Consider the following 15,214-nt stretch of genomic DNA (forward strand, 5'->3'; position numbering starts at 1 on the left):
TTTCCAGACCTACATGGAGCATTTTAAAATACACAATAAAGAAAAACATTTCACTGTGTGCTTAATTCCCCCTTTTGTTCTATTTATGTTTTATAGAACATCACCATATACTGGGATCTTGTAGATCTCTGTTATCCTAAAGACATAAGAAACATTACCACTGCATATAGCATTCCTCTTATCCCAGCTTTACAGGCACTCCAACGATCAGGTTCCAAGAGAACAAACAACTACTTTCCATAGCAAACTATTTTCCCAATCAGATTTTAGCAGTTAGATACAATTATTCTGCATTATTTTTCCCCTCCCATTAACATCTCCAATAAAAAAACTACAACCATACTAAAGAGCTTTTAGCCTAAGTAGCTCACAGAACAAATACACAGTTAAATTATTACTTTGACACGGAACTGATTTGGACAGAATTCAGAGTTTACTCCCCCTTTCTTCCCCATGAACAGTCAGCAAATTTACCTTTGTTAGATCCATTCCTAATCTAACTTGTGACAATAGATGCATAATAACACTCTTATGTTCTTCCACTGATTCTCCTTCCCCATCATCATCTCTATCATCAGGAGGATCGAAGAGATCTAGAAAGACCAAATTGCTTTTATTTTTCTCTAAACTATCAAAGTCAGACTCTATCTAATGAGCATATATATTAACTGTCAGAAAGGTCTTATTTATAAAACTAAGATTTCTTTAAATCCTATGATTCAGTCCTCTATTAATAAAGGAAAAAATAGAGAAACCATTTTCCATAAGTACCTTGTCATATACATATATGTGTATATGTATATACATATATATATATCACACATACATATATGTGTGATCATATACAGCTTACATACAGATCTTCTTACTGGAAGTTCACACAGTCTGCTTACCGGTATCATTTGTTCCATTAGAAATGGAAGAATTGAGGGATTCTGTGGTATCTGGACGTTTCAAACTGCTTCCTGTGCTGCTCCGAGTCAGGACAGCAGCAGACCCTGAAGAACTAAAGGAGAGTAATAAATTCTCACAATTCACAATCAACTATTTCAGACCAAATTATTGCAATTTGCTAGGCAGAGACAAGGAGTTTACTGGTACAATTAATATATGTGCTGCATGATAATTCACAGGGATCTTCTAATCGACTGCAGCTGAACAAATGGGAAAGCCTGAAGTCTCAGATAACACCACGTGAAGGTATAAACCAGCTGATTAATTCCTCTTTGAAATGTGTAGCATCTCTTAACAGTAATTCTCCAGTTCAGAAAAGAAAGAAGAGTACATGGAGATTTCTGGGGAAAGGCAAGTCCAAAAAGTTTCTTTTAGTAAAGGTGAGAGGCAATTAGCTATTTACCAAAGACTACAACAAATGCAAGTGAAATACAACAGCGTCTCAAGACTGTATCTCTGAGCTGGTGGCTTCCCAAGTTTGGTTTATGTTAGAGTTTTGCCAACATATATACCTGATGGAATGGGAAGGAGCAGAGGAGAAAACTGCATCCCTCATAGATAACTGTGCTGGGGCAATCTAATTCCATTACACTAAGTGGATTTTTGCCTCCTCTAGTTCGTTGTTGTTTAGAAAGCTAATGTGGCTAATTTGCTCTTTTAGCTTAACTTCTACAAGGAGACAAGCCATGCTCTCATAGATAAAAACTGCATTCAATACACACTGCATACTTTCAGGTACTTACTCCATACATCGCTTTGGGGAAGAACTGCTCTGATAGAATTCATCAGCATCATAGAACTCATCCTCACTGCTCGAGTAAGAAAAATCTGGGACTGTATTTGGAGACAAGTTGACATGGCTTGGAGAGGTGAGACTGCTGCTTGGTGCCGACTGCCCACTTCCTGTGGAGTATTAAACATTACAGACTTAAAATTAAACTCTTTCAAAATCCACTAGTTCTCCACTTAAGAGTAGATTGTTTAAATCAATAAATACTAATGCAAACTCAGAGGGTATGATATCTTACAAAATAAGAAGCAATAATTAGTCAACTTTGTATCAAGATTCATTTAAGAGACAACAAAAGAAAGGTCACAAGGAAAATCAAGAACACAGAACAGTAAAGTATAAGGACAGGTTTTCCCAAAGTTGTCAACTACAGGCAAAACAGCAATACTGAAAACTTGCTCTGGTTTATTCCCCGCTCAAGGCCCAGACTTAACCCATTTGTTCAAGATCACGTCTAGTCAGGTTTTAATTCTCTCTCAAGATGAAGATTCCATAATCCTTCTAGGGAACCTATTCCAAAGTTTGAACAATCTTATTATAAACCCAAAACACTACTGGGAATTTTCTTTCTTACAACTTGTGTTAACTACCTCATCCTTTTGCTGTGCATCTCTAAGAGAAGCCCAGTTCTATCTTCTTTATACCCTCTCAGTAACTGGCAGAAAGTCTTGGCACAAGACAGCAGTAACATCCCTCTTTAGCTTAATCTTCCAAGGCTGAACAAACCCAGCTTTGTCAGCCTCCAAGTACATCATGAGGCTCAGCTTCCTAAACATGGTGATCCACGTCTTCACACTATGGAACCCAAAATTATAATAGTACTCAAGATAAAGTCTCTCAGATCCCAAGTAGAGAGGAACAATCACTTCTCTGTTTCTGCTCTTTATACTTTCATTAATCCAGCCTGGTATGCAGCAACACTTTCATCACCACCAGGGCACGCTGCTGACTCAGGTTCCACTTGTTGCTGGTCCTGACCCCTGGCTCCTCCCCTGCGGAGCTGCACTTAACTCCATGCAAGAAAGAGGGCAAGCTGAGGGCTATGCCCACTATAGGTGGGTGAAGGACTTTACATTTGCCTTCATCTAACTTCATAAGGATTCTGTCCACTTTGCCAGCTAGTCACAGCCCCTCTGAAGGGCAGCCATGTCCTATCCATTGTTCTCCCCAGTTTGGCAAGGTTCATGTCTAGGTTATCTGAGATATTGAGCAGTACTGGACCCAGTGTCAGCCCCTGAGAAACACCAATAGTCACCTGGTTGCCATTTGGACCTAACACATCTGATCAGAAGCCTCTGGCCTAACAGTTTTCACTCAACTTTATGTTACTCACATAAGACATCTTTTCCCAATTTAGCTATGACTGTATTTGTGACAAAAGCTAATAGATACTAAATGTATTTAGTTTCTAAATTAGATTTCATAAATCCTATCTCACCGCTAACTCACCATTTTTCAACACAGTCATAGCAATAAAGACAAACGAGGTTAACACTAACACTAACACAGGCCTTTTGTGGAAGTTCGAATCACAACAGAGGTTATTAAGCAAGCTAAAATATTTACACAGAAGAAAAATAATCATCAGATGCTAACTAAAAGGTGAGATACAGAGTGTAAAGACTGAAAAAAAAGGAACTGTCTGGCAGGAGAAAAAGCCAGCAGTGATATACTTCTTTTTTTCAGATTGGGATGAATACTGTTTTATACACGTGTTTGTTAGTGTTCTGGAAAGGAAGGGTAGTAATAAAGTAACAACAAATCATTTACACACAAGCTTAGAGCAAAACATGGGAGGGAACTGCAAGAGTTTTAGCATGTGTGGACAACATAAACAATACACTGATCGGGAAGTAACAGTCAAGGTAGACAGATAATAAAAAAATTAACTATGCAGCTATGGTTAAAAAAACTCTTTAAAATATTACAGGGAACAGATATTTATAGCAACTTCATATATATATATATATAATAGCAACTTTTTACTTCAGAGCATCTCATGTAGCTTTAAGAAGCCCAATGAATGCTATTAAGGGGGAGAGGAGGAAATCAAAGAACTAAAAAAACCCCAAGGCCACATATGATGTATTAACTGCAAAGTTCTTGTGCTGATTACTGCAAGATTGCAACAACGGAGACAAGAAAGCTGGTAATACTCCTATGTGTAATGAATACATGGCAAGAAGAAAGACCAGAATAATTTATTTTAACACAACGCTGAATGTGTGTGAATGAAAAGCAAGATGTAGGCCAACACAATGTTGTCTTAATGGGTAATTACATTAGATTAGGTAACAAACAGTGTATATTCAGGTTTTGTTTCTTGCACTTCAATAGGACAGTTACACAGTACCTGTACTATTTGGTGTTGGAGTCTGATTTCCAAGTGATGCTACTACAGGTCCCACTGGCAAAGATGAGGGTCGCTGCTCTGACTTGCACAACTGAGCAGGTTCTAGGGGATATTTTGACATGTTAAACCCAAAATTCCAATTTAAATATGAGAATTACACTGAAAAACATGTTGCCATCACTGCTACCTAGCTCTTGTTTATTATTCAGCAGAGATAGCTTTCAAAAAAATTGCAGATATTGAGTTAAAAAGCATTTATTTTTTCTGAAAATTACAGAAGCTACTCGAGATTATGCAGCCCCTCCATCACTGCAGCTGCTCTGCTCATGAACATTTCCACTGAGGTTCTTTCTGTACACCATACCTGGAGGTATAACTGCTTGGGAAGGCATTGTGCTGATCACTGACTGTTCCAGAGGACTGGGCTGATATACTGCGTCAACTGGGTTTATAGTGCTCTGAGACAAAAGACAAGCACATTTTTTCTCAGTTAAAAAAAACCCTTAAACAATAAAACAGAGATAGCAATAACATTGTGAACACAAGAAAAGCCCAAATGCAAGACTGTGAGTTCCTGAGAAAGTAAAACACAAATTGACAGTTGAGGACATAAGAAATACTTTCAAAGTGGTAACACCTTAACTCTTTACACAGATTTGACACTAAACTGAATTTGCTACAGATCCAAATTGTGTTATAAAGAGTTCTTATTTCAGGTTTTAGCTTCTGCTATTCTTTCCAATGTCCATTAAAGTGCATGTAAAGAGTGGAAAAGTCAGATGCAAATTATCTGCAAGAATTAAGATGGTTAATTTGTATTTTTTTTATTTCCAAAAAAGTTAATTTGTCCAGACCATAGTAAATCAACCCACAATTACAACATGAATCATCAGCATGCTGACAGCCATTAAGTGGCTTAGTTGTCAAAACTCTTTCCAATGAGAAGTGACAGTTTTCAGTGCATCTCCAGTAGAGGACATTTCAGTCTACTTATGAATGTGGGCACTTTGAAAATGAAGCACCAATTCAACTTGACACACAAAAATCACTAACTTCAGTATGTGTTCATGGCTTTTACACAGCAAGCCTCTTGAAAATCAAAATTGCAATGTTGTGTAATCCAAATTAGCACGATTTTTCCTTGCTTCACTGGCCTGCTTGTTATCACCTAAGCACAGCTTGTTATGTATGCTTACACACAACAACCAGAACTTCTACATTGTTCTGGGTTGTTGACTGGATAAAAGGCGTATAGAACCCTTTTCTAAACATCTTGCAATTTAAAACCACTGATCTATGTCAGAACTGTGAAAATCTTTGCCTCAGTCTGCTAGGAAATCGTGCTGCTGTGCTTAAGCTGAAGAGTATGGAGCACAGGGAAAGTCACAGAATACCAAGTCCTACCTTTTTTAAAAGCAAAACTGCTTTTAAAGTAGATAAAGGTTGCCTTTAAATTTAGTCAGTATGCTCATTCCTACCCTCTTTTAGATCAATATTTAAAACAGAAGAGAGTATTCAACTGTTCTTCTTTTCTTTTAGTCTCTTAGCTTCTATTTGCACACAGACTGAGAGAAATGGGGTCATTTTAACCTTCCTCTTCCCATTTTCCTACCAAAAAAAAAAAGACTTAACTCTTGCCTCTTTTCCTGGTTAATTGTAATTCTGAACTTTATCCTACATTAAAAAAATCATAGAAGCAGTGAAGATTATTATTTTTATAGCAGAGGACTAGTTTAATTGAAAACAAAACTATCATTCCCTGTTTATCTTTTAAAGATCTCCAGTTTAAAATAAAAGGCATAAAAATTGTTTTCTCCATTTTCAATGGTGTTACTAGCTAATATACAAGTAAATACTCTATATATACATTGTTATTCCAGCAAAAAGTAAAATCAATGTCCCTTATACAGTACTTCAAGTGCTTGTGCAATTATAATGCAACACAGTTAGGTCCCTGTCTCACATATTTCACAGTTTAAAATCATGACCCTATTCCTTAATATTGATTTAATATTGAAATTCCCTATTGATTCCTTAAGTTAAGAAACTTAAGAATCAAGATGGTCCTATGATACACAGGATGCTCTTGCTACCTCTGTCTCCCCTAGTTTTTAAGGAAACTAGTAACATATATGATACAGAACACTGCTGTGTTAAAGTGAAAAACAAACAACAAAGTAACCTTGACTTTGCATGCAGGATTGTAACTTTATCCTTAAACAGTTCTCCACACTGCAATGTGAACTGGAGCTTCTTGTTAGGGGGTATGCTTCTATGGTTTAGAAACAGACAAAGGCAGACCTGAAAGTTTACTACTCTGAGTTTAAGAACAACTTAAAAACAGCCAGGCAGAAACAAAAAGACCATCATCCCACCATGGTATCAAATATTAATCATATTCCTGCCTAAATTTAAAAAAAAAGTCCTGACCTTTAGGTTAAGGTAACACTGACCTTAATAGCATCAAAAATTCAGTTTTCACAATCACTAATGCATCAGTTAATATATTCTTACAGAAACACTTTTTTTTCTCTTCCCATTATAAGCCAACCCACAGATAATCAGAGTAGTGGCTAATCAAATTCATGCTACAGGAAGCTGTAACATCTATGTGGATTTTCCAAGGTACAGATCTAATATGCATACCACCTTTGCTTGTAGTAGTGTCTAGCTGCATAACTTCTCCTTTCCAGGGCAAGTGACAGAACTTCTCATTGCACTAAGATCTGAATTATGTGGTTATCCACAATTGTTCATCTTATTTACAATAAGCATGAAACCAGAATCTGTATGTGCATTTTTACTCCAAAGTTCATACCAGAGAATCATGCTGCTAAAGCTGTATATAATGGAAATACAAATAAAGCTTGGGAATTATTGTCAGCTGTAATGTAAACACACTGATTTTTAGAGTTATGGTTTATTGAAACTAATCTCCTATTAAAAGTATCTGAAATGTACTCAAGTGACAAAAAGAGAACAAAGAAAGAAGTCACATGTAACTGAAACCAAAGAGGACAGAAGTTACATTAAAAACACAGAAGTTATATTAAAGAAGAAAAATTGCTTAAACAGACATAATACAACTTTGCTTAATTGAGCAGCATTGTAGAAAAGACAAACTACTTGAAGCACAAAGATAGCCGAGTATTTCATACATAAAGATACTTCAGATGGAACACAAAACTGTTTCTATCCCCATCATTTCCCTTTCATCTATTCACATGGCAGGTTTCTATGTCGTAACAATGCCATTTAAGACAGTCAGTATAAAACTGATCACTATATTTGCTAAAGGCAAAGGTGTTAGCCAACCTAATCAGAAGCTAATGAATCAACAGTAATTTTAACAAGACACTGGAAGCAGTAAATCAGAGAAAGGAAGAAGTGTGTTGCAAAATGAGTAGAAATTCAGGTCTCTGTTCACATGTTCTGCAGAATTGAAGGGAGATAAAGATTAGATTTAAACTTACTATAAGTCCATCTGCGTGCTGCTCCTCATTATTTTGGTCCTTAAGGAAAGAATGTTCAAAATATCAACATAATAATCTTGTATGACTTATCAGTTGTGTTAAGTGAGAACAGCAAGTTTCTCTCAGGAATATTTACAGTTTCAGCCAGAAAACGTTCCTCATCACGTGATACAGTAACCAAATTTAGAAACAATTCTATACATAGTCACTGCACCCTGAAAATCAGTGTTTGCTGAGGATCTGCCCACACAAGTTTGACCAATTTTAAAAATACCCTTTCTGCACTGCAGAATACAGTTACACTTCACAATATAGGCTCTTCCCAAGAAACTAAGAGCTCCCCCGCAAACATGGTCTGCAGCACCAGTGAGTCTCTGAAAACCAAAAGGCAGGAAGCTCTCAGTTTCTGAAGTACTGTGATTAGCATACAGGTCAAGTTTCCAAAGGCTATTTTGCTTTTGAAAGACAAAGTGCCTGTATATGTTAAATGCTTTTAACTTGTTTTCTGGTATCCCCTAGACTTATAAATGGTTTTATTTACAATCTAGGATTTTGGGGGTTTTGCCTAGAAGCATATGTGAAAGAGTGGGCAATGTATGCAATAAAGCTGTTATCAGTGGAAATTACACTAGCAACAGACAAGTTACAGCAATCTACACTTAGCATAGTTTTAACACTGTACCAGCAACAGTGTAAGTTTCACTGAACACTAAGCCAAATCTCTTCACTTCTGTTGCAAAGTTCACATTAGCCAGTGTATCTATGTTCAGGGTAAACCTTAGGGCTTGTCTACAGAGTATTTCCCCAGATTCACAGTTGTTAAAGTTAAGAAGAACAAGAGAAAAAAAAGGAGGTTATAAATAGTATTAAGAAAGTTGGCACATACTTATGCTTTGATACCTTACACATTCTTCCTTAGGTTACACAGTTGGCAATAGGCTGCTCAAATTTCATGTCTGCTAGTTGCCATTTCTTAAGCAAGACTTTCTATGACACAAATGATACTAAGGGCAAAGAATTCCATTGGGTTGCAAACCATTGAGTCCAAATATGTAATGTTTTACATATAAAATCCCCACACGATGCTATCATCTGTAAGACTTAAGAAATAAAACACAAAGATGCTGCACTTGTACTGAAACTTGCTATCCTTCCTCAGTAGTGGACAACCAACAATGGCATGTTGGTGAGGTAAAGGAAGGCAGAAATGCCACAAAAGTAGGCAAGCAAGACTGACCAGAAACAGTGAAGTGAAAATGGGAAAGATGGGAAACTAAATATCTAAATTATAAAAGCTACTTCTTCAAACACATATTTCTAAGACTGTAGTCTACCAAACCAGCGACAGACCATTACATATGTTTTACAACACACATATCAGCAAAGCTGGACATCTTCAACTGCCATACATGCAAAGGGGATAACATGAGTCTAATGCTCCACCCATCCATCCCACTTCATTTATTTTGATTCCTTTTTGATAATGATGTATGTATTACAACATATTCTTATTTAGCTGGCATTTAGTTCATTATTCTGAAAACGCCTTGGGTCACCTCAATCACAAGTGCCATGATTATATGCTTGATTTATGAGGAAAATTTAACTGTCCAAGTCCTAAAGCAAGTTGTTTTAAGAGTCCATGAAACAGCTCAACTTAACACATATTTAAAACAGAACCAAATCCCCAAAACAAAGCAAAACACCGAGGGTTGCATGGCTGTGTGTTTCAAACTGATTTTATGTTCTGAGAGAGGATAAGGGGGGGCTATAGGGATGCTGGTGAGGGACTATTCATTAGGGACTGTAGTGACAGGACAAGGGGTAATGGGTTCAAACTTAAACGGGAAGCTTAGATTGGATATAAGGAGGAAGTTCTTTACTGCAAGGGTGGTGAGGTACTGGAATGGGTTGCCCAGGGAAGCAGTGAATGCTCCATCCCTGGCAGTGTTCAAGGCCAGGTTGGATGAAACCTTAGGTGGCACGGTTTAGTGTGAGGTGTCCCTGCCCATGCATGGCAGGGGGGTTGGAACTGGATGATCTTAAGGTCCTTTCCAACCCAAACTATTCTATGATTCTGTAACATCAATGTACAGAAACAATCAGAAGGTAATTGTGAAGTCTGCTTCCTAATGAGCAAGGCACTGTCGAAGTAAAAACAGGGTGCAGGGGTGGTAATATGATTTCTTTTCAGCAGTGTAAGTCAGCAGCCATACCTGCCTTACAGCTTTGGGAAGGGGGGGGGGGAGGAAATCTTGCAGAATTTTTCAAGGTTCTATGCCAGAGAACAGAAAGCTTTCAGTCAGACAAAAGACACGTTTACCTATATAATGCTTCATACATATGCAACATACAGAACTGTGAAAAAAAGCCCTAAACCCCCTTGTATTCTTAATTCCCTACAGCAGTAAGAAATCAAGATACCAACACAGTTTACAGAAAAGGCAGGAGGGAACAGAATTGGTCTATATTCAACAAGTATAGTTGCTTGAGAGAGGAGAAGATGAGAGATGAAGCAAAGTAAAGGTTATTAAAACACTGGGAAGACTTAAGAGGGTATTTTTCACTACATGTGTATCAACATCTTCCAACTAGCTGCACATAAATCACTCACTGAAACCACCTTATCTTCAATAGCTCTACAAGAGCTTTAGATATGATTCAGCAAAAACCACCAAAAAACCCTACTCCACAATGGATAAGCCCATCTATTTACGCTGGTTAATATTTACTGGTGCTGAAAGAAGGACTTCAAGGTCTGTCTGATTTAGTGTAACAGAAAGCAAGTCTTAGTTATCTGTGGCAGATGCAAATTCCACCTACCTTTACACTTATATGGTAGTTGGAGCAGTAAAGCATCGACCAAACACCTACATCTGTCACTATAAGTTCAATTTTGTCCATTATCAGCAAACCATCTAACAAACTTCAAAGTATGCTTAGCATCAGTGCAAGATGAGCAACCATATTTGTTTATCCTCCAATAAACTTACCCATAACAGAATAGAATTTGATATTCAACAGAAGCAAGAAAACTAACTCAGCCATCTATTACCAGCTTTAATCAAGAACCTGAAAAGGAGATTATAATTCTGATCATGTAGCAGAGCTTTTCTAAAAAGGTGAAAATATTGTAGGAATTAAACCTCTGTGAAAATAACTTGTAGAGTAATAAAAAATGAGCAAGTCCTTTGTTGTACGAAGTTTCTCCAACAGCTACCTTAATACAGCAAGCCATGTATAGCGGTGTGAGAAAACTGGCAGAAAACCATCTAAGCTATCTATAATTGTCTCCATCGAATCCCCAAAGAATGACATATAGTCTAACTGTTTCATTGTACTAAAACAATTCTAACTATATCCAGTATTAACTAACAGCAGATTGTTATGTATTCACAAGACTTTTCTTGCTATCACTATGGTGAAGGACTCAAATAGTATCACTGCATGTTAAAGACTGTTCTAAGCTCTGGATTCATGTGGCACTAAACTATTTCAATGTACCTTACTGCTTCTAAAGCACTATTGGTTTTGTATAAACCTGTTACCTTACGAACCTTTTCTTCAGAATTTTTAAGCTACTGATACACAATTATGAAGACAGGCTGAGAAAGTTGGGGCTGTTCAGCCTGGAGAATGGGTTGCCCAGGGAGGCTGTGGATGCTCCATCCCTGGCAGTGTTCAAGGCCAGGTTGGATGAAGCCTTGGATGATATGGTTTAGTGTGAGGTGTCCCTGCCCATGGCAGGGGGGTTGGAACTGGATGACCTTAAGGTCCTTTCCAGCCCTAAGTATTCTATGATTCTATTCTAATTATAATTTCACAAAATATTCACTGATCCTTTTCACAAATGACTTCTGATTCTGCATGGTTCTAAATACCTCCAATTTTCACTGGCCTCAAAATTTTGTAACATGTACCTGCCATCTCAAATGAAGCCTAACAGCAGTACTGTATTTCAGAGTTATAAGAAACAAAAGCTGATCTAGACAACAGAAAAAAAGAGTCTACACCTGTTTCTGAATCAATAAGAATGTGTTCTGATTAAATTCAGCCTTAAATTCAGAAAATACCATAAATTAATGTCTTCACAAAACACCATCTTCCTTTACTTTGGCTGCAAGACATAAACCAGCAGCTCATAATTAACATATCCTAAACACAGTGTGTGAAGGCCTGTAAGGTCAGAACTTGACCAAAAAAAGTAAATCCAGGTCTCACCACATTTTAAAAAGTAACAAAACCTTTAAGTGAAAAGCACAATTCTATTACCCATATTGCATTCTCAAAGAATACAACTCTTACTTCAAGAACATCCAACATCATCATGAACTTCAGACCTACAAAAATCTCAATTGGTTTAGCAAGGTTATTAACTATTTGTTAGTCACATTCTGAAATGAAGCAGGAAGAAGAGTTTTGTTGTTTCTATTCTGTCACCCCTATGTTCATTTAGGTTCTTATTTAGGTTCTTATTTAGTCTAATAGCAAACTCTGAAAGAGAAAGTTTATCTCGGAAGAAAAGCTGCATCAACACAACTGTTACCACAGACATTAACAGGACTGTTTGCTATGGAACTCAGTATCTCAGAAACTTCATTAAAACAGTAGCATAAATCACCTTAGACCATTTTTAAATACATATATTTGTCTCCTGTATCAGATAAAAGGCACTTCTAGATCAGTTGTTTTCACATAGATTAACGCTGTATAATGAACAGTTGACAATGTACTTACTTTAGCGATCTGTAGCAACACAATGCAGTGTTTTATTGATTCTACCATGCTCTAAGAAAACAAAACAGGAAAAAGAAACTTGTATTACTATTCCATAACATTTTGTGTTACAGGTATTTGTATTTGTTATAGAGAATATTAACTGAAATAGTGGGTTAGAACTAAACAGACACTCAGTTCTGTAGAGCCCCTGCTTTCCCTTCCCCCCTTTTTTTTCCCTCCAGAGACAAAAATATAGCAGTAGAAAACTGAAGTGTCCAAAAGCCACACACAGTAAGATTGTCAGGGTGAAATGTAGGTCAGCTTCAAACAAGTAAACTGTCATGTTGAAAAGAAGCTGAGAGAGCTGCGCTTGTTTAATCTGAAGGCTGAGGAGAGACCTTATCAATGGGCATTAACATCTGATTGGGATGGCAGGGTGTAAAGAAAATGGAGCTACACTGTTTTCATTGGTGCCCACTGACAGGACAACAGGCAATGGCCACACATTTTGAATCAAAATACAGGAAATTCATCTTAAACCCAAGAAAACACTTTTTTTACTCTAGAGATGATCAGACACTGGAACAGGTTGCCCAGGAGTTTGTAGAGCCTCCACCCTTGGAATTACTCAACACCCAGCTAGACTTGGTCCTGGGCAACCTCTTCTAGCTGACCATGCTATGAACATGGAGTTGGATTATGGACCTTCAGAGATTCCTTCCAACCTCAACTGTTCTATGAGTCTACAATGCTAGACATAGATCTGAGGATAGCACCAGCACCAAGCTGCCTCTGCCATCACACTGCTGGACGTAATATGGATTCCCACTTTTCTGTAAAAGACTTTAAAAACTTCTCCAAGAAAATAAGGTGAATTTCAGAATCTACATATAATAGGTATAAAAACTGAAGAAACTTACACTAGTTGTTTCTTTGAGACTTTCAATTTTCTGTAAAAGAAAAATCACAATAGTGGGTTAAATTTCCAGCAGCTGGGTACAGACACTGTATCTTGATCTTAAATTGGGGGAGGAAAAAAAAAGCAACCAACATGTTAAAGACTATTTCTGTATATAGACACAATTTTCATTTAGTAACTGACATGACATAATCAAACTTCAAGGTAATTAAAGCTTAAAGATGACAAGGTTGGGAATTTCTGAGCAGTGACATTATACATATTTACCCATCAAGGTCTACACTTCAGTTTTGCATAACATCAATGAAAAGAAAACACTGTGAAAACTCCAAGTTCAGTTTGTAGCTTTATACTGTATACTGAACAGTGGCACATGTCAATAATCAATATTACTTGAAATTACCATCATTCACGTATAATAAATATATGCAGTTAAGCACAGCTTTTTAAAAATCACAGAAAAGAACAGTGCACACATGTTCTTGCTCTTTCTAAGCCTCAAGTAAAAGCACATCTGGAAATCTGCCCACTTAATTTTATCTAGAAACACTGGTTCATAAAGATTTCCTGTGTGGAACTGCACTTCAGGCATGCAAAAAGCATCTGCATGCCATTCTACATATTAGCATGCGCTATCCAGGGAGCACATGCATCCTGTTGATGTCCTTGGGTCTGCCTGCAGAAGCCAAAATTATTAAATTGGACTCAGCACTGACCCTCTCCTAATTCAATTACAGGACCTCTGTGCTTTGATTAATATGAGTGTCTTATGTGATTTGTGTCACAGCCTTTTTGATTCTTGAATAATCAAAGTGGTTAAAGGAACTTTTTTCCTCCACAGCACTGCAAGCCAAATTCTACACTACCAGAGGGCAACATGGATCTATAAATCTACAGGAATGAAGTCTCAGCTCATGGATAAATAGAAAATAACAGCAGTGATGGCTTCCCAGAAAATACCTGGGGAAAATCTGTTCAGCTATAATCTCTTCCATACACTACTCATACGGATGCTATACATTTTCTTTGTGATTAATTGGCAAGAGGTGGACAAACAGCACACAACTTCAGCCTTTTCCACTGAAAATTTCCATGCTGATCTAGGAAATAGCATATCAGGGATGTTAAATCACAAAGGTATATTACATTTACATCAGCTGCCAGCAGAGAAATGCCACCAGCTACAAATTATATTGTTTTGTGGTTTGTTTTTTTTTGTTTTTCATGTCTTTACTATACTTCCAGTCCAAACTTCATCAACACATATCAAACAAAGCACGTAAAATATGAGAGCAGTGAAGTTTTGAGCCTTTCAGCACCAAAAAAGAAAATGTACCCAAACACAGATCTTGTCAGAGGAAAGATTATGCAGTTGAAATAAATCATGCAGTCTCAAAGCTTTATAGCCAACTGCAGGCAGCCATCAGCTGTTTTGATTTTATTTTACTTATTTTTCCCCCCAACATTTTATACAGTATTTACAGACCAAATAAACCTCTGTTTCATTCCCTTCACTGATACCACCTTTTCTCAAAAACTGAAGGTGACATCAAGGCCATATAATGGAGTTCAGTCACACTGTTTTCCCTATTCCCATTGGTAATTTTCTAAACAACAAAGACATTGTCATTCTTACACACAGGTAAAGACAAAAGGGTATTTTGTCCAAGATGACACAGAAGATCTGAGACTGGAAAAACCTCAGGATACCTGGTTTCCAAGGCCTGTCCACAAATTAAATAATCATGATTTTTCCTCTATGGAAATCTTCTTTGTGAACTGGCCAACTTAAGCAGTAATAGTATGCATTGATCCAGTATTTTTCACATTTGGGCTGTATAGCTACCTTGCAAGAATACAGCACATGGAACTGGAACATCATTGTCTTCCCATGTTCCCAAAATTATGAGAACAATGCAGGCAAGACAGACAGACTCAGCCCCCTGGAAAACTGTTCTAAAGGGCACTGTCCCTGTCCTTCAGGGCTAAGCAAACACAGATATGGA

At 37.2% G+C, this 15,214-nt stretch overlaps 1 protein-coding gene across 3 annotated transcripts in view; it reads right to left on the bottom strand.

The window, feature by feature from the left end:
• OSBPL9 (oxysterol binding protein like 9) overlaps positions 1 to 15,214 on the bottom strand; it is a 62,239-nt gene that overhangs the window by 8,015 nt on the left and 39,010 nt on the right. For 2 of the 3 annotated variants that reach the window (XM_031050768.2, XM_031050770.2), the window contains 8 exons: positions 13,210 to 13,239; positions 12,308 to 12,358; positions 7,571 to 7,609; positions 4,462 to 4,555; positions 4,098 to 4,199; positions 1,698 to 1,857; positions 894 to 1,006; positions 475 to 593 (listed from right to left, as the gene is read on the bottom strand). In XM_031050768.2, coding sequence (XP_030906628.1) covers positions 475 to 593; positions 894 to 1,006; positions 1,698 to 1,857; positions 4,098 to 4,199; positions 4,462 to 4,555; positions 7,571 to 7,609; positions 12,308 to 12,358; positions 13,210 to 13,239 — 708 coding nt within the window. The remainder of the gene's footprint in view (positions 1 to 474; positions 594 to 893; positions 1,007 to 1,697; positions 1,858 to 4,097; positions 4,200 to 4,461; positions 4,556 to 7,570; positions 7,610 to 12,307; positions 12,359 to 13,209; positions 13,240 to 15,214) is intronic. The other variant, XM_031050769.2, reaches the window with a different exon arrangement.

The sequence above is a fragment of the Melopsittacus undulatus genome, chromosome 6, assembly GCF_012275295.1.
Source record: "Melopsittacus undulatus isolate bMelUnd1 chromosome 6, bMelUnd1.mat.Z, whole genome shotgun sequence".
Lineage (NCBI taxonomy): Eukaryota > Metazoa > Chordata > Aves > Psittaciformes > Psittaculidae > Melopsittacus > Melopsittacus undulatus.